The sequence below is a fragment of the Prunus avium genome, chromosome 3 (assembly GCF_965620075.1).
Source record: "Prunus avium chromosome 3, drPruAviu1.hap1.1, whole genome shotgun sequence".
NCBI classification, from domain to species: Eukaryota; Viridiplantae; Streptophyta; class Magnoliopsida; order Rosales; family Rosaceae; genus Prunus; species Prunus avium.
Window position 1 is genome coordinate 4,451,255 of NC_142286.1, and position 20,625 is coordinate 4,471,879.

The following is a 20,625-nucleotide window of genomic DNA, read 5'->3' on the forward strand; positions in this document are numbered from 1 at the left end:
GCCTCTTCTTTTAGGTCTGTTCTTGTATTAAACTTAAGGTCATATTCCCATATATACTAGTCCCCATCTCCAAAGTTTGTAGTTTCAACTTTCTTGCTTAGTGTGTTCACATTTTCTTGTTTTAATTTCTTGTGTTTATTTTTTCTCGGAAAGTTCAACGGTGCGAGGGAAATTAACTTTATTAAAAACTAAAATGATGTAGGGGACTTGATATTTGATGTTAGGGCTCGTCAATGGGCCGGGCCGGGCTAGCCCGACCCAAATTTAATGAACCTGGGTTGGGTCGAGCCGGACTTTAAAGAGGAGAGAGAAAATATCAAGCCGAGCCTGGCCGGGCTTGTTTAGAAAATTCAAAGCCCAAGCCCGACCCATGGGCCAGGCTTGAGAAAGCCCATCGGATCGGGTCGGGCCGGGCCAAAATGGGCCTACTTCAATCGAAAAAATCATAAACTTAATTATAAGGACATTTTAATCCAAATTTGAGATTAAACTCACTTAATTCCAATATTTTCACATCAAACCAAATTCATAAAACACCCAATAAAGTCACACAACTCAATAAGATTTTCCACAAAAATAATATAACCAAGTATTATTTTTGAGGTTATTACATAATTAGACTGTAATACGTTTTAAGAAATAATTTTAAATTTTAAAAATAATAAGTATCAAAAAAATATTTTTTTTAAAGGATGGTATGAATAAATATGCAAATGTTTGGTGATGTGTTCAAGAAAAGCATGATTATATTTGGTGGTACGATTATGTTTCATGATATGATTATATTTGGTGATGTGATATGTTGTACTAATAATAATAAAAAAATAATAATAATAAAATTCTTTACTTTTTAAAAATTAAAGACAAAATATTTTATTTAATTTCATAAAATATGAAATTACAATTTTGCCTCGATGTAGGGGTAATTTGATCACTTTTTAATCCGGAAAGATTTTGGGAAAATGAGTGGTACAATTACGTAGATTGTACTGAGATGAGTCTGTAAACACGTAGTGGGCTCGAATCGAAGTTGTAACGAAAAAGTTACGATCAAAACAAGTTCAGTGGCAAAACCGTATTTTTTGGCCGTCCACCTCCGACCACAAGGCCGGTACCAAAAGGACCAACCATGACTTGACTTGGCTTAGCAACCCAATTTGAATGATGCTCATAATCATAACTGTGGACCAACCATGACTTGACTTGGCTCTAGCTTCCACGCTAGTTGGTAACTTATGCACAGAAAAGAAAATTCTACCAATAACCAAAAGAAATTACAAACAAGTGTTTACACCACTTGAAAAATGGACTTTGAGACATGAGACAAAAAGCGTAGGCTTGACTTATGTTATTTTTATATATAAAATGATATCCATTCAACACAAAATACTTAAGTTTGTGTCTCTGCCATGTCGTGGACGTCCAAGCAACTCCTCTTTCTGGTTGCTGGTTTCGCTCTTAATCTGATGCTGCTTGTTCATTCCCAAGATGATCAATCAGGTAAATATATCAGCAGCAAGAAAAAATAAATCATTAATTTTGGTAGCATAGTATATAGCTAAGATATATACCTCTCTTTCTTACATATGTGTGTTTATATATATCTCAGGATTATTCATTAGCATAGATTGTGGCCTCCATGCAAATTCAAGTTATAATGAAACGGACACTGGCATTAAATACATTTCCGATGCAACCTTCATAGACACCGGTGAAAGTCAATCCACATTGCCTAGTTACAGAAATGAGTATCAAGACCCATACGGGTCTGTTAGGAGCTTCCCTGAAGGAGCCAGAAATTGCTACAAGATAAATGTTACACGCGGCAACAAATATTTGATCCGAGCACGTTTCTTATATGGGAATTATGATGCCCGAGATCAGATACCAGAATTTGAACTGCACCTTGGACCTAATTTGTGGGATACTGTTAGCCTTGAAACCTCCGTATCCAAGAACAAAGAGCTCATATATGTCCCACTCCGAAACTATATACATGTTTGTTTGGTGAACACAGACTCTGGGGTTCCATTTATATCTGCTATAGAACTCAGGCCTTTACCTAATGAATCTTATCAAACGAAAACGGGGTCATTGGCACTTGTCTCCCGATATGACACGGGCCGAACACCTGATGATAGGACAACATACGGGTGAGTGGTCTCCTAGCTAGCTATGAGTTATGTGTGTGTGTGTGTGTTTGCAATCCTTGAAACTTTTAGTTTTGATTATATTCTGATGGAAAATTGGCTTTAATTAGGTATCCAGATGATATTCTTGATCGATTCTGGTATGCCTATGATGACCTCGATGATTGGACACAATTAAACACCTTATCCACCATCAACTCTGAATCTGACGACACGTACCAACTACCATCTGTTGTTATGACTACTGCTTCAACGACAAAAAATCCAAGTGATTCCTTGAGTATTGTTTTATCGTTGCCTGACAAAGATGCTGAATATTACAGTTACCTGCACTTTGCAGAAGTTGAAAAACTCAACCAATCTAGATTTCAATACATTTTTGGGGACGTAGCCGGCAATTATGGGCCATTTGCTCCTCAATACTTGTCAACAGATACCATTTCCGACACTAACGCTTGGAGCAGTAAACATTTTAATATTTCAATTACCAGGGCTGAGAACTCTACCCTTCCACCTATCCTCAATGCTTTCGAGATTTATATGGTTAAACACTTCGAAGAAGCAGAAACAAACCAAGAAGATGGTAACCACTAACTAATTAGTTCTTCCTTACACAAGTGGCTTCCTCTCGTTTAGTAACTTACCAGTATGGAAGTATACATATGAATTATTCTGATGAAATCTTCCGTTTGTGTGTGAAAATATTAGTTGACGCAATCTCATACACCAAGTCAACTTATAAAATTAAAAGAAATTGGCAAGGAGATCCATGTGCCCCTCAACGTTACGTTTGGCAAGGACTGAAGTGTAACTATCAAAAATCTGAGTCACCAAGAATCATATCCTTGTAAGTATATATATATGACCTCAAACAAACTTCTCCTGATATTTGAGTTAATTATACCTCATCATGTCTTAGTTATTGAATCTACAAAAAATACAATCAGGGACTTGTCCTCGAGTGGCTTAACAGGGGAGATAGCTGCTTCTATATCCAATCTCATAATGATACAGTCTTTGTAAGTGGTCTTACTGCATTTGCTAATGTAATGAGAAGGTAGACAATTCCGTTTAATGTAAATGAGTTGAGCTGCTCATGATTTCAGGGATCTATCAAACAACAACTTAACAGGACCAATTCCAGAATTTTTGTCTAAATTCCAGAATTTGACTGTCCTGTAAGTTATTTGGTTATATGTCTAAAGTACTGTAAATGCTTAATTTGTTATAATGCACCATGATAGATTTTATCTTTGCAGAAACTTGGAGAAAAACAACTTCGCAGGCTCGGTTCCTGTAGGACTGATTGAAAGAAAGAAAAATGGTTTACTATCACTAAGGTAAGCCTTTCTTAGTAAATCAAGCCCTTCAAATTCAGTGTTTGGCTCACCCTAAAATTGAGTCTTTTCTATTTTAATTTGGACAAACTACAAAAGACCCCTCAAACTAGAGTTTTTATCAATAATAACCAAAATTTATACCCCAATTTCATAAATGTCAGTTTTTATAAAAACTTTCAAATATAGCCAAAAACCCACTTAAATTGACACAAATACCCTCAAAATTAAACCAAATAACAATGAACTTACAAACCAAATAACTCACAACTAGTTACGGCTATGAACCCTAAACTCAACTCAAAAACTCAAAACCCCAATTTTATTTCAAGTTTGATGGACTTCACAAATTCAATTGCTCTTCTTTCTTCTCACTCTAAAACTAAAAAACCATATTTTTCCAATCCTTGATTAAATCTGATGTTGAGCTTCTTTGTAGTGGTGTTGAATAAAATGCTTATGCCTTGTCGTATTTGATTTTTCCTTTTAATTTCAAACTAAATTAATATAATAATATTTCCATTGCACTCTTAAATTAAATAAAATGACTCTGCGTTTGTATTCTTTTGGAACAGAAAAACCAACATAAGGCAAATATTGTTGCGATTTTGCTGTGTTTCGCTTGATATGGGTTCCATTGTTTTTGGTTGAAGGTTTTTTATTCTTAGAAAGGGGAAGTTTTAGATATACAAAAGTCGAGCAAAAACAAAACGGGATTTTGACTTTCTTCATGGTCAATCTTTGGGGTTCTATGTTTGTGTTTGTGGTGATGATTAAGAAGCAGCAGAATTGGGACTTTAGTCTTCGTTTATGGAAAAAAATTCCTCTTTTTGTTTTGTTGTTTTAGTAATATAGATAATGTGAAGAGGTTGGTTTTATGGGTAATTATGTTTTAATTTTGAGGGTATTTGTGTCAATTTAAGTGGGTTTTTGGCTATATTTGAAAGTTTTTATAAAAACTGACATTTAAGAAATTGGGGTATAAATTTTGGCTATTATTGATAAAAACTCCTCAAATTATAGGGTTATTTTCAAGTTCATATACCCACATTTGGGGACATTTACAAGTATTCATAGTCAAAGTCACGGAGAAGACCTCCCAAGCTGTTTGGTTGCCATAGAGGGGGTTTGAATGGGGTGGGGTTTGGATCAGGGTGGCTTCAATGGTGGTTGGAAGGGGTGGGTTGCTGATGGCCGCGCTTGGGTAGGAGGAAAGGAGATTTTTTTTTTTCTTTTTCTTTTTTCTTTGTAATATTTAAAAAGTAGAGAATTTTTTTATTATTTGTTTGTCCATCTGGAGTTCCATGTCATTAAAAATGGGGACTATGTTTGACACATCAGCATTTAATAGACTTATTAACGGTTTGTGTAACGAAGGGGGAAATTTGTAGGTTTTCCGTGACTTTGAGTATGTACTTGTAAATGTCCCCAAAGGTGGGTATAAACCTGAAAATGACCCTATAGTTGGGGGTGTCTTTTGTAGTTTGTCCAATTTTCTATTAACATACCATAAGTGTTTTCTATTTTAATTTTCAAATATCCTTAGAATCCAAAGTTATATAATTATAAGGTATTTCCTTAGAATCTGATTTTTGAGAGTTATACAACATCTATATTTTATAAAATCAGTGATTAGAATTTATCAAAATCTAACTGAAGTTTCCAACCATTTGATCTCAGTTTGTGCGATAATCCACATCTATCTCCGCATGATTCTTGCAAATTAAAGAAGAAGCACAATTTCATTATTCCCATCGTAGTGCCAACCGCTGGAATTTCCATCCTCTTGTTAGTTGTAGCTATCTGGTGGTGGAGCCTCAAAAGGAATAGGCAAGAGGGTAAGACTTCCAATATTTGTTAAAGTAATTTCTTTCGGCGATAAATGATGAAGACTGAAGGTTTTGGTTGTATAAGATACTTGCTCATTAAACTTGTCATGTTTTTAGGAGGAGATGTCATAGATGAAAAAGCCCGCCCTCACGGGTCATTTGAATCAACAAAGCGACAGTTTACGTATTCTGAGATACTAAAGATGACCAACAACTTTGAGAGGGTTCTTGGCGAAGGTGGATTTGGAACGGTTTATCATGGCTACATGGAACATACTCAAGTAGCTATAAAGATGCTTTCAGCGTCATCTCTTCAAGGGTTCCAACAATTTTGTGCAGAGGCAATGTTTGTCAAATCAAATAAACTAACACAATGTCTTGAGTTCAATCTTATGTAATGAATTGACATGTGTTTATTTGTGGCCTCTTAAACTGCAGGTTAATCTTCTTATGAGAGTTCATCATAAAAACTTGACAAGCCTTGTTGGATATTGCAATGACGAAACCAACATAGGGCTTGTCTACGAGTATATGGCCAATGGGAACTTATTGAACCATCTTTCAGGTTTGACTGCAAGTAGTACTTCCAAATTTTTGGGAACTCTGTAACTTAATTCTTGCACCACCATATGATTGGAGCTCCTTTGTTCTTCTGTTCTTCTTATGGATGCAGATAGCAGATCAAGTATCTTGACTTGGGAAGATAGACTTCGAATAGCAACAGATGCTGCACAAGGTCTGCAACTAATAAAATGATTTTCATGATCCTTTTTTTAGCAAGAATCTCTTTTATTTGTTTGAAGTTTTGTGTGATCGATGTAAGAATTTTAAAATGCAGGATTGGAGTATCTGCATTGTGGTTGTAAGCCGCCTATAATGCACAGAGATGTGAAATCAACAAACATTTTGCTGAATGAAAATTTCCAAGCCAAAATATCTGATTTTGGACTCTCTAGAAATTTCCCTACAAATGATGGAACTAGTGCATCCAGCCTTCTTGCTGGCACTCCTGGTTACCTTGATCCTGAGTAAGTATTTCACACTTTTAATTTTCCCATTATCATCTTTACTAGTACTTAAATTCACAACAAGTCTTGAAAGCAAACACAAATTAACTAAAACAGCAAGAAGAATTAGGAAAGAAAAAATAAGTGGACATTTTAGCAAAGTCCTTTGCATCAGAAAATGTGATCTGATGAGTTCCATGTATGGTTTGGCTTGCAGGTTCTACCTATCAAACAGGTTAAATGAGAAAAGTGACGTTTATAGCTTTGGGGTTGTGCTGTTGGAGATTATCACAAGCAGACCGGTTTTAACAAGGACGCAAGAGAGACTTCACATAAGTCAATGGGTTGGTTTCATGCTTGCAAATGGAGACATTAACAGCATCGTCGATCCAAGGTTAGAGGGAAATTTCAATACCAACTCCGTCTGGAAAGCTGTGGAAATAGCAATGGCATGTGTATCCATAAATGCCATCAAGAGGCCAAGCATGAGCCAAGTAGTGGTGGATTTGAAGGAGTGTTTGGCAACAGAATGTGGTCGAACAAATCATAGCCGTGTAACTGAATTCAATAATTCCAATGAGTCAATGACTGACAATTCGATGGTTAGGCTAACTCCCTCCGTGAGGTAGTACTGGTACTAGTACATAATGCTTCTGCTTGAGTTCCATTGTGCCTTTTGTAGCTAATCATGAAAAGAAGCATGAATTTGGGCTCTTGTTTTGGCTCTGTCCTAGACTTCTAGTATTGATTTAAGTTCTTCTCATCACAGATGTTAGGCTTCATCTCCCAAGTTTGTAATCTTCCATTTTTCTTGGATGTTGTTCAAGTCCATGAATTTGGCCTCTTGTTTGAACTCTATTCTTGTATTAACTCAAGGTCATATTACCATAAATATTAGGCCCCGTCTCCAAAGTTTTCAATTTTCCTGCGTATTGTTATGTTGACATTCTCTTGTTTTAAATTTTTTTTTTTTGGGGTAAAGTTCGATGGTAGGAGGGAAACTTAATTAAAAACTAGAAAGAAGTAGGAATCTTATTATGTGATTCCAATCGCAACTATATATATATATCCTCAATCAAGACTTTATGAATAATGTCTAGCGGCATTTCAAACCACTCATAAACATGAGTACATAATAGACCACAAGTACAACCAAACCCCCCTACCCCCCCTCAGAAAAAAAAACACAAATCAGTGGAAATAAAAATGGAAGCCAATTAATTAGCAAACAACCAGACAATACAAAATTGTGAGAAGTAGAGTTGTTTTCTAACACCAACCAGTGATGTTATCTTTGCCTCTTTTTCTCTGTTTTAAAGACCTCTGGTTTTTGGGGTGAAACCAAAAAAAAGTTGCTAGTGTCGTTCCAGCCAAATTGGCCACAGAAAAACCACATTGAAAGAAGGAGGAAGAAGAAAATTGGTGGAGAGCAAAGCCGGTTCATTTATTTTGAGCTATCAGATGAGAGGAAAAAGAAGAAAAGAACATAAAAAGGAGAGAAACAGAGAGGAGAGAAGGAAATAAGGAGGAGTATACTGGAAGCTTGGGAGCTGCAGCCCGCATGAGACATGGAGTAATGGGACTTACAAAAGGAATGCGATTTTCCTTATTTTTTTTTGGTGAAAACCAAGGTATCCCTCGTGCGATTGCGGGGACTAACCCTCGAGGTACTGTTGGGCGCAAAGCGGGGACCTCTCCCAACAAAGTCTACTCTATTCGCAAGCGCCTAGAATCGAACCTAGGACCTCTTGTTTAAAGGATCCAAGCCCCTTCCACTTGGACCAACTCCTGTTGGTCGATTTTCCTTATTTTAATCCTTGTGTCAGTCATGAATTTTTTTTTAACAAATCTTTTTTGTCCGGTCTTGTTCCTTGGGTGATTAGACAAAAAACAATGTAATATGATTGGCTAAGTTGTGGGCTAATATTTATTTGTAGTGCATTTGTGAACACATTTAAGCCTACGATGAAAATCAGCACTAGGCCAGGGCCCAGCCAAGCCCCTCTTTAGTTCCGCCCTTGGTTTTAACCGCAATGGTCCTTGTTTTATACCTGAATTTCATTTGGGTGCAATATTTTATTTTTTGTGGTTATGTAATCCTTATACTTCCAATAGTTCATTTGTGTGGCAATTTCGTTTTTCCGCCAATTCTGTTTACTTTCGTCAATGTTAGGGGTAAATCAAACATTTTACTTCTAGTATATATGGTAAATCAAATATTTCAAAATCATAGCATGGCCCTTATCAATGTTGATATACAATATACATTCAAATGATATACCTTATCAAAATTCAGTCTAACAACATGGTTTCAATAAAAAAGAAAACAATCTTATCAAAATTCATTCAAATGATATACCTTATCAATAATGAAGTCCACAAAATAATTTAAAATAATTAATTACTATTTATTATTTGATTTATGAAATTAGTAAAATATTTAAATACTAATTATACATTAAATAAATAATAATTAAATTAATTAAAAAAGAAAACCATTTTGTGCAGTATAGCCGCGCGGCTATACTTTCTAACTATTCGAATATAATTATCGAGTATAGCCGCACGGCTATACTGTTCAAATATTCGTATATTATTAATTTAAATATTCATACGTTATAACAGTAAAGCCGCGCGGCTATACATTTAAAATATTCAAACATATAGCGTATACTATTTAAATATTAATATATTATAAAAGTATAGATGCGCTGCTATACTTCTAAAACATTGGAGTATACTTAATATAAGCTATACTTTTAAAATATTCAACTCCACAAAAGCCAGCAATCCATCATTACTGCAGATTCAAAAGTTGTCCATTACAATTTTTTTCCAATAAAGCAAATGGAAAAAAAAGGAGGAATTGTAACTCCTATAATAATAATAGGACAATGGTCGATAATGAAGAAGATGAACCAAATTAATATTTGGATCAATAAGCAAAAGAAAGAGATCACATAACCAATAGTTCTTCTCTAGAGCATCTCCAGCAAACTCCCTGTCCTCTTATCCTTAGCTACTTTGGCTAAAAATAAGGAAAATCCTCCTTCCAACAGTCCCTACTTGGCTCTCTATTTTGGAAAACCAACTTTTGGCTCTCTACATCTAGCAAGGAGGAGAGAGAAATGGAGGCTCGCCAAATTGAAGAAAAAGAGAAAGAGAGAGAAAAAGGGGGAGACAGATAGAGACATTTGGGAGGTTGGTGGGGTTGGGTTTCTACTTTTCTTTTTAATATATTTGATTTGCAAGAGAAAGAGAAAATAATAATAATAAAATATTTTAGATTAGCCGAAATAGAGAACATTGCTGGGGGAAACACCTTTTAAGTGGTTTGTTATAATAGCTTTCTATCTATTTTAGCTAGAATTGGCTCACTCCGCATTGTATTTCACCAATCCAAACCGTTTATGTTTTAAATAATCATTCAAAGATCATCTCTACAAAAAATACTTGAATCCGATATCGTTTGACCACTCAATTGTGTTATTGAAATTTTAGTACTTTCTTAAAGCACCGTGTTCATTGATTTTGTATGATACAATTGGATGTCGAAGCAGTTTCCGATTTGTCTAATTTTTCGCAAGGATGATCTTTGAATGTAAACTTAAAAAATAGATGGTTTGAATCATCGGAAAAAAAATATTCGTAGAATTTAGGGTATACCTCAAATAAAATTATTTGAAGGATCCCTTAATGGAAGGGGACTATATGTTTATCGTAATAAAAGTATTCTGTTTATCATGACCAATGACCACGAGATCATCAGCCACCAAAGCTGTTCTAGACTGCAAATATTGGTTTAAGCTCTTCGCCTCACACTTGCACATTGTTATTTTCACATGAGTTTGGCCTCTTGTTTTAGCTCTGTTCTATTATTGGTCTAAGGTCAGACCAAGTTTGTAATTTCAACTTTCTTGCGTACAAAAATGAAATAAAATATATTTACCACTCGGTCATATTCATGTGTAAGTCTTCCTCCTTATTTTACAAGCCTTCCGTAGACCCACAGTCCTTCAAAAGCAGGCAAAATTTTCCACACAAGTCAAAGCGAATTGGTCATAAATTAACTACAGAACATACGCACGAGAGCTGCACATACAAACGACCCAAGTCAAATAAACCCCTGCTCTGGGCTAAAGACTACGCAGATTTATGTTCCCCAATAAAATATTATTAATGAATTTTCGTACTAGTTTCCCATTTCACAATTACTGAACCTCATTTTACTCAAATCTGAAAGTTCCCTTCATCGTGGTTATCACTTATTCAATTATTTAAAAAGAAATAATTGAAGAGCATTAGTTTTATGAGAAATATGAAAATATTGTAACAGAAAAGACAATTGCACAAAACACGTACACAATTCTTCATTAATTTGTTTTTCTTTATCAAAGATAGGTATGAACGGTAGACTTGCATGTTGCGGAAAATATTTCGCATTCGACTTTAACCTTAAAATGTCATTCAACTTTAGACTTTGAATAGCAATTCTGATTGTATAAAATGACAACAAATATTAATCTGGTTTCCCAAAGTTGAAGGATGTCGCAAACATTCAAGCCATTCCGCCTTCCATTGCTTGGTGGCTTTGCTCTTATGCTCCTCCTAGTTCATGCCCAGGATGATCAATCAGGTATGTTCAAAACACATTTTTGGTAACATATGTATATAGCATCATCTTATATAAAATCCGTGTCTTCTGTCTCAGGATTCATTAGCATAGACTGCGGCCTTGCCGGAAATTCCAGCTATGCTGAAAAGACAACGGGCATTAAATACATTGCAGACGAAACCTTCATAGACACCGGTGAAAGAAAATCCGTGTTGCCGGAATACAGAAATAGGTATCAACAGCCCTACACGTCACTTAGGAGCTTCCCTGAAGGAAACAGAAACTGCTACGAGATCAATGTTACTGATGGCCACAAGTATTTAATCAGATCAAGTTTCGTATATGGGAATTATGATGGCCAAAATAAAGTTCCTGAATTCGATCTGCATCTTGGAGCTAACTTATGGAGCTCGGTGAAGTTGGAGAGTGCATCTGCTATCACACACAAGGAGCTCATACATGTCCCTGGCCGAAACTACATACATGTTTGTCTGGTAAACACAGGCTCCGGGGTCCCATTTATATCAGCTCTAGAAATAAGGCCTTTATTGAATGGATCTTATATAACAGAAGGGGAATCCTTGGCACTTGACATGCGATTTGACACAACTCTAATTTAACTTCATATAGGTGAGTACATAGTACACGGGCTCGAGAGTATTTCTCTTCCCAATGTCGGAAGACGTCCTAATTTCAAATCGCCTGCCAACAATACTAATGAACTCAATGTGTCTTATTCTCTATGCAGGTTTCCATATGATGCTTTTGATCACATCTGGAATGGCTACTATGACAATGATTGGACACAATTAATTACCACATCCACCATAGACAATACCAATCCTTTCCAACCACCAGAAATTGTCCTGCGCACAGCTGCCACACCGAAAAATAAAAACGGTTCCTTGGAAATTCGGTGGCTGCCTTCTGATAATGTTACGGAATATTATGTTTACATGCACTTTTCAGAAGTTGAGAAACTCCCAGGCAACCAGTCTAGACAGATGTACATCAATAGGGATGGAAAACTCTTTGAAAAAAGTCTTGTTCTTCGTAATTATTACTTGAGCGTCGTAACTAGTCACAACACTAAAGCTCTCAGTAATGGAGGACAATATAATTTCTCAATCTTTAAGTTTGAGAACTCTACCCTTCCACCAATCCTCAATGCTATCGAGTTTTACATGGTAAAAGAATTCTCAGAATCAGAAACAAACCAAGCAGATGGTAAGTAATTCTTCCCTACATGAGCGAATTTTTTTGCTGTCAATTTAGTGCACATGTGTATGATTGATTTTGATGAGGATTTTCTGTTTGATTCCGAAAATATTTAAATTAGTTGACGCAATCAAAGACATCAAGTCAACTTATAAGATTAAAAAGAACTGGCAAGGAGATCCATGTGTCCCTCAAGCTTACTTGTGGGAAGGTCTAAACTGTAGCTATCGTGAAAATGAGTCCCCAAGAATCATATCCTTGTATGTATATCTTCAGTTTATATTTTTCATTTAAATTCCATGTTTCGATGAATTAAGTTACGGTATGTGCAATCCGCAGGGACTTGTCCTCAAGCGGACTGACAGGGGAGATAGCTACTTCTATATCCAATCTCGAAATGATACATACATTGTAAGTGCATATATATGCCTTCCTGTGTACTTGTGAAATGAGTTTACAAATTAATGGGAAGGTACACAGAATATGATCAGAATTTTATGTGGCACAATCAGTTTATTTTAACTGAGTAGAGCTGATTTCAGGGATTTATCAAACAACAACTTGATAGGACCAATTCCGAACTTCGTGTCTCAATTGCCAAACTTAAATGTCCTGTAAGTTTTTGTTACTTTTATATGGGGCAAAACTGCAAATCCTTGGTTACAAACTAAAGCAGGGTGATGGATATAGTGTTTAATTTACAATTGCAGAAACCTGGAGAAAAACAAGCTCACAGGCTCAGTTCCAATTAGACTAATTGACAGAAACAAGAGTGGTTTGCTCTCTTTAAGGTGTGCGTTGTAGAAAACCATGGCTGTAATATGTGTCTGTGTGTGTGTTTTGTTTTTGTTTGTTTGGCCTGCTTCAAATTTCCACCAGTTTTGTAACCAAATTCTGTTTTCATGAGAATTATAACATCAGCGTCTAATATTACAGAGGAGCTTATATTATTGGTACCTATTAGATTGATCAAAATTTAACTAATCAACCATCTTTATGTCAGTTTATGCGAAAATCCAAATCTATCTGGAGCTGTTTCTTGCAAAAGGTGTTGTGAAAATGGACAAACACTTTCACTCACTCCCCTAATGATCTTGTTGTTGATGGACTTTGTGACAAACACAATAATGGATGAATCACACACTCACACACTTTAGAAATCAACCAAGCACAAAGTGACACAAGAATTTATAGAGGTTCAGCAATTGCCTACATCCTCTTGGTGATCCCCTTGAGAAATTCACTAATGAAAGAATAAGTTACAACTTTGGTTTACAAAGAAACCCCCTTAGAACTCTATTCTCTCCCAAGCTCTCTTTTCTCTCTCACCCCTTGCTCAACACTTTGATGCACTTGTGAATGCTCTCTCACACTTGGTGTTTCCCTTCTTTGGTGTCTAGACTACTCAAGACTCAACCCAGCTCTCTCTTGAACTGATTGCCTTCTCTCTCTTCCTCCCTTGGTGAGATAACCTCCCTTTGAACACAATAGCTCCCAGCTACTTAACAACTTTGAGATTAACCACACTTTGTCTTGCATCTTCACTTTCTTTTGTAGGCAGACCTTTGGACTTAGTAGAGGGCTGCAATTACTCCTTCACGTTCTTGCTTTCAGCTACCAAACTAAACACAAGGCTAGGCAAACCAGAAAACAAGCCATAAAGCATGCACCCTTTGTCCCCTTGTCTCCCACCTAGAAAACCCTTTGGTACAAGACAACAAACATCATTTAAATGGTGTTCCAGCTTCTAAGGCACTTTGCCAAACTTCCTAGAACCCATAAAACTCTTGGAAGCTCGAGGGATTAGGTAGGGAACCAACACATGTGAAATGCACCTTGAAAAACGCATGGAAAAACGACACAGCACGTCTGGCGACCGGTCGCACGTTCCTGGCGACCGGTCGCATTGCAATCTGTCTGAAAGCGACTGGTCGCTTTCACCTTGCGACCGGTCGCTGGTCACGATTTCCAGCTTCTCCTCCAGACTTCGAATCTGCTTCAAAACGACCGGTCGCAAATACCCAGCGACCGGTCGCCTCCTCCTTCACTTGCATACTAAATGTGAGCCATTTTTCCAACAAAAGGAAGAAGAACGATTTTGTTATTCCATTACTAGGGTCAATCGTTGGAATTTCAGTCCTCTTATTATGTGCAGCAGCTGCTTGGTGGGGTTTCAAAAGGAAAAGACATGGTAGACTTCCATAAATTTATGGCTATATAGTTTTATACATAGGATGAAAGTTTACATCCTAAAATGCTAATGTGTAACCTTCTTCATTATGGCTCTATATGGCATTAGGAGTTGTTGCAGAAGCAAAAGACACCATTGGGACATCAGTGGAGTCAACAAAACGACAGTTTACATACTCTGAGATCATTAAGATCACAAACAACTTCAAGCGGATTGTTGGAAAAGGTGGATTTGGAAATGTTTATCATGGCTACATCAACGATACTCAACTAGCTATCAAGATGCTTTCGCCATCCTCAGTTCAAGGATTTCAACAATTTCTTGCGGAGGCATGTTTGGCTAAATAAATACAATATTATTGGGTTTGAGCTCAAATCATTTGTTAGAAACTAAGATATTCTTGTCTGTTCGATTACAGGTTGATCTTCTTGTGAGAGTTCATCACAAAAATTTGACAAGCCTGGTTGGATATTGCAATGATAAGACTGGGGTAGGGCTCGTCTACGAGTACATGTCCAGTGGGAACTTGCGTGCACATCTTTTTTCAGGTTTACCTGCACTTGAATTACATGTTCAGTAGCAAAATTTCACTGTTTCTCATATACTTCTAAACTTTAGGCTCTTTATTTGTTATGGATGCAGGTAGCAGCTCAAATATCTTGACTTGGAAAGACAGACTTCAAATAGCAATAGACGCAGCACAAGGTCTGAAACTAAAAGATTTGTAACAATATTTTTGTTAGCTGGCATCTCCTATTAATTTCTTTTCTTTTCTTTTCTTTTCTTCTAATTCATTTCTTGGGATGTGGTGTCTCAACTTGAAATGCAGGATTGGAGTATCTGCACTATGGCTGTAAGCCACCAATAATCCACAGGGATGTAAAATTAACAAATATTTTGCTGAATGAAAATTTCCAAGCCAAGCTATCTGATTTTGGACTATCCAGAACTTTCCCCTCTAATGATGACACTCATGTATCAACCGTCGTTGCTGGCACTCCCGGCTACCTTGACCCTGAGTAAGTAATTTTTTTTGATTTTTTGTTTTTAGTTTATCCATCCCTTAATTGGAGCATTCAAATCAAATATTAGAAACTAAAAAATGTGATGTTTGATTTGCAAATGGTTGTAACTTGTACATGAAGGTACAACCTGTTGTGAAAATGGACAAACACTTTCACTCACTCCCCTAATGATCTTGTTGTTGATGGACTTTGTGACACACACAAGGATGGATGAATCACACACACACACACTTGAGAAACCAACCAAGCACAAAGTGACACAAGTATTTTAGAGGTTCAGCAATTGCCTACATCCTCTTGGTGATCCCCTTGAGAAATTCACTAATGAAAGAATAAGTTACAACTTTGGTTTACAAAGAAACCCCCTTAGAACTCTATTCTCTCCCAAGCTCTCTTTTCTCTCTCACCCTTTGCTCAACACTTTGATGCACTTATGAACACTCTCTCACACTTGGTGTTTCCCTCTTTTGGTGTCTAGACACTCAAGACCCAACTCAGCTCTCTCTTGAACTGATTGCCCTCTCTCTCTTCCTCCCTTGGTGAGATAACCTCCCTTTGAACACAATAGCCCCCAGCTACTTGACAACTTTGAGATTAACCACACATGCTGTCTTGCTTCCTCTTCCCTTTAATACACAAGCCTTTGGACTTCAGAAGAGACTCCTTCTTTCCTCCCACGTTCTGCCCTTGGTTACCTAACATGGACCACAACTTGGGCAGACCAAAGGCTAGTCATTGATAGCTGCAACTTCAGCCACCCTATCTAGAGCTATAAGGTAGGTACTCTTTGAAACAAGTCAACAATCCTCATTCAATGGTGCTCCAGCTTTTCCAGCACCTTGCTAGACCTCCTAGAACCCATAACACACCTTAAAGGCCCGAGGGATTAGGTAGGGAACCAATACATGTGAAGGCCTCTTGAAAAACGCGTGGAAGAAAACAGCACAGCAGCCTGGCGACCGGTCGCACGTTCCTGGCGACCGGTCGCATTGCAATCTGTCTGAAAGAGACCGGTCGCTTGCACCTTGCGACCGGTCGCTTTTCGCGACTTCCAGCTTCTCCTCCAGGCTTCGAATCTGCTTCAAAACGACCGGTCGCAAATGCCCAGCGACCGGTCGCTTCCTCCTTCACTTGCATACTTAATGTGAGCCATTTTTCCAACAATCTCCACCTTGGCGAACTATTAATCATCCCATGGACCATTGTTGAAATCTAAAACCTCTTAAACCTCTTAGAAATCGTTCTAGTAATTTCCAAGAACTCCACCATGGCAATCAACCTCTTTGCCTCAATGCACCTTTGGTGGAAGATGCTCCTCTCAAGCATAGACTTGAGTAACCTGGACCTCTTGTGCATAAAAGAGTTCCCCCTTGCCAAATTCGTTGCTCCTTGTCATCTTGGAACCTTGAATCATGGACTTCCCTTGATATGCAAAACACATACCAAACCTTTGTTCACTAAATCCCCACTTAGCACTCCTTGCTCTTGGATTTAAGAACACCTTTCTTTTCATCTATGCACCTCTCCAACTTTCCCGGTTCATGCTCCCTCTAGCACTTCGAAACGTGGCTGGAACTTCTTGGTCCATCCATCCAAAACCTAGGGATGGTTTGATGGATTCCTTGGGCCCGGACCTTGCACTTGATGATGGCTCCACCTCAAGTAGAACCCCTTTGTGAGTTTGTTGTTGTTGCCCTCCTTCTTCAGCCCTTGTGTCAAGCTCCACCTCAAATGGAGACTCCCATGACCACCTTGGCAAGAAGTTTCCCTTCAACAACATTCTCCTCCTCATCCCTTGTCTTGACTTCACTTTCTGCACCTTTGAAATCAAGCACCCTTGATGATGAACTTGCATGCAAGAAAAAACTTGCTATGACTTCCTTTCCTCACATGTGTCAAACATCAACTTATTTGCACACACATGATATGAGCACCCGGAATCACAAAATCCAACTTGAAGCAGAACTTGAGCCCTTACCCGAAGAGCTAGCCATGACTTCCCCGTTACTCTCCTCCGTAACCGTCAAGACTTCATCACAAATGTCATCATCACATACATTTGCTGAACTTCCGGCTTTCTTCATCTTCTCCTTCCATACCGGACAATTTTGCTTCCAATGATCCATAGACCCACACTCGAAGCACCCTTCTTTGTCTTTGGACTTAGAATTCCTCCCGTTGCTTCTCTTGCCTTCACGCTTGCTTGAACGATTCCCTGCGAATAGACCCGTGTCTTGAGAGTTTTCCTCCGAACGTTGGGACATCCGGTGATGCGTCATCACATCTTGCACCACCTCCTCAAACTTCAAAGTACTCTTCCCAAACATAAGCGTTGTTCGGAAATGTTTATAAGACGGAGGCAAGGATGTTAGAAACATGAGTGCCTTATCCTCCGTATCATACAACACTTCCATCCTTTGCAAATCAGCAACACATCTATTGAAGCTGCTCAAATGCTCCATTAGATTACCTTCCTCCTCCATCCGAAGATTTAGGAGTTCTTCCTTGAGGAAGAGCTTGTTGGACAGCGACTTCCCTACAAACATCTCTTCGAGCTTCTCCCATGTTTGCTTCGCTGTGTCTTGCATCACATTGATGAGCACCTCATCGGTGATGTAGTTCTCGATGGCTCCTCTAGCCAACTCGTCTAGAACACCCCACTCCGCGTCTGTCATGGTTGCTGGCTTCTTCTCCTTGCCTCCCAAGACAACACTGAGATTTTGTTGTGTAAGGGCTGACTTCATCCTCCTTTGCCATAGTGTGAAGTTCTCCTTCCCTGTGAAAGGCTTCAACTCCACCTTCATGGTGACAGATTGTGGTTGCCTCTGCTGCAAAGAGCTACCTCCTTCTTCACCTTCCTTGTCACTTGCCATCTTCAACACACTAGAACTTGCTGCTCAAACTCAGCTCTGATACCACTTGTTGTGAAAATGGACAAACACTTTCACTCACTCCCCTAATGATCTTGTTGTTGATGGACTTTGTGACACACACAAGGATGGATGAATCACACACACACACACTTGAGAAACCAACCAAGCACAAAGTGACACAAGTATTTTAGAGGTTCAGCAATTGCCTACATCCTCTTGGTGATCCCCTTGAGAAATTCACTAATGAAAGAATAAGTTACAACTTTGGTTTACAAAGAAACCCCCTTAGAACTCTATTCTCTCCCAAGCTCTCTTTTCTCTCTCACCCTTTGCTCAACACTTTGATGCACTTATGAACACTCTCTCACACTTGGTGTTTCCCTCTTTTGGTGTCTAGACACTCAAGACCCAACTCAGCTCTCTCTTGAACTGATTGCCCTCTCTCTCTTCCTCCCTTGGTGAGATAACCTCCCTTTGAACACAATAGCCCCCAGCTACTTGACAACTTTGAGATTAACCACACATGCTGTCTTGCTTCCTCTTCCCTTTAATACACAAGCCTTTGGACTTCAGAAGAGACTCCTTCTTTCCTCCCACGTTCTGCCCTTGGTTACCTAACATGGACCACAACTTGGGCAGACCAAAGGCTAGTCATTGATAGCTGCAACTTCAGCCACCCTATCTAGAGCTATAAGGTAGGTACTCTTTGAAACAAGTCAACAATCCTCATTCAATGGTGCTCCAGCTTTTCCAGCACCTTGCTAGACCTCCTAGAACCCATAACACACCTTAAAGGCCCGAGGGATTAGGTAGGGAACCAATACATGTGAAGGCCTCTTGAAAAACGCGTGGAAGAAAACAGCACAGCAGCCTGGCGACCGGTCGCACGTTCCTGGCGACCGGTCGCATTGCAATCTGTCTGAAAGAGACCGGTCGCTTGCACCTTGCGACCGGTCGCTTTTCGCGACTTCCAGCTTCTCCTCCAGGCTTCGAATCTGCTTCAAAACGACCGGTCGCAAATACCCAGCGACCGGTCGCTTCCTCCTTCACTTGCATACTTAATGTGAGCCATTTTTCCAACACAACCTATCAAACAGGTTGAACGAGAAAAGTGATGTTTATAGCTTCGGGGTTGTGCTGTTGGAGATTATCTCCTGTCGACCTGTTTACTCATCAAGGGAACATGAAAGAATTCACATCAGTCGGTGGGTGAGCTCCATGCTTGCAGAAGGAGACATTTATGGCATTGTTGATCCGAGGTTGGAGAGACACTTCAACACGAACGCTGTATGGAAGGCTGTGGAGATAGCAATGGCATGTGTATCTCCAAATGCTATAAAAAGGCCAACCATGAGTCAGGTGGTGGTGGAACTAAAGGAGAGTTTGACAACAGAGATTGCTGGAACAAGGCAGAGCCATGAAACTGAGTTCACAAATTCCATTGAGTTAACAAATCCCTCGGTTAGGTAGTTGAACTATTGCTTAGCTAGATCAAATAATGGGAGTTGGGATGTATTAATTTCCTCCATTTTCTTTTTAGATCGATTCTTTTTTTATGCGTAAAATCAATAAGACCTAGCACATGTACTTCAAATCATGTAGCTCTTCTTCAACTAGTAATATGCATATGCCATTGGCATTAAAGTTAATGATCCTTTTGTCAAACTTAATGTGCTATTTGTTGTATTAATATGTAATAACTAATTGTATTAAACTTAATGTGATAGAAAACATCTATATGCTCTATTAAATTAAAGTTGGAGAGAGAGGCATGTACTAATATGAAAAGGTTTGATGTGTATAAAGAAAAAGTGTACGAGCTGTGCAAGAAGACTTGAGATGAGAGGGAGAATAATAAAAGTCTCCTCCAAGAAATGAAATAGAAGCTAACCGAAAGCTTACAAAAAAAAACTCCCCTGTTTTTATCTTCAGCCACAAGACAAAATGAAAAAACTTTTAACAAATTAATTTTTCGTTGCCTAGGATTGTATTGAATTGTTAGTGTGGTTGGCGTGATACAAGTCATGATGTGTAAGTCTCACATTAGAGTAATACATACCACTATTATCACAATTTGAAAATTAGGATTTGTTACTCATGTCATCCATGCTACTTGGGCTTAGCATATAGTTGATAAGTGCTTTTCTTTTTCTTTTGAGGACCTTTTCTATTGAGAGGGGAGATAATACACTAAACTCACACACACAACATGGATGCTAGGACTCGAACCTAGTACCTTGTCTGGGAGAGCAATTACTCCAAACGACTGCACTAGTGGGTCCTTTGCAGTGCTTTTCTTTTTCTTGATAATGCTTGGAAGATGCAATATTAATAAATCCACTCATTATTATCCGTAGTTTAAAAATGATGGGATATTAAA

At 38.3% G+C, this 20,625-nt stretch overlaps 1 protein-coding gene and 1 pseudogene across 2 annotated transcripts; both read left to right on the forward strand.

The window, feature by feature from the left end:
- The first annotated feature begins 1,374 nt into the window (after nt 1-1,374).
- On the forward strand, nt 1,375-7,234 carry LOC110773893 (putative LRR receptor-like serine/threonine-protein kinase At1g05700). The gene is made up of 13 exons (XM_088250092.1): nt 1,375-1,500; nt 1,610-2,153; nt 2,261-2,733; nt 2,859-2,997; nt 3,098-3,169; nt 3,257-3,328; nt 3,410-3,490; nt 5,168-5,325; nt 5,434-5,657; nt 5,755-5,881; nt 5,990-6,052; nt 6,155-6,344; nt 6,541-7,234. Exons 1-13 carry the CDS (start codon nt 1,410-1,412, stop codon nt 6,950-6,952), a joined length of 2,646 nt encoding a protein of 881 aa, XP_088106218.1. The 5' UTR covers nt 1,375-1,409; the 3' UTR covers nt 6,953-7,234.
- Nucleotides 7,235-10,907: 3,673 nt separating this feature from the next.
- On the forward strand, nt 10,908-19,777 carry LOC110773982 (putative leucine-rich repeat receptor-like protein kinase At2g19210; annotated as a pseudogene). The gene is made up of 14 exons (XR_015834413.1): nt 10,908-10,959; nt 11,035-11,568; nt 11,687-12,165; nt 12,278-12,416; nt 12,496-12,567; nt 12,699-12,770; nt 12,867-12,947; nt 13,160-13,204; nt 14,241-14,347; nt 14,456-14,676; nt 14,766-14,895; nt 14,990-15,052; nt 15,177-15,368; nt 19,327-19,777. The product of XR_015834413.1 is annotated as a putative leucine-rich repeat receptor-like protein kinase At2g19210 (transcript).
- The last annotated feature ends 848 nt before the right edge of the window (nt 19,778-20,625 follow it).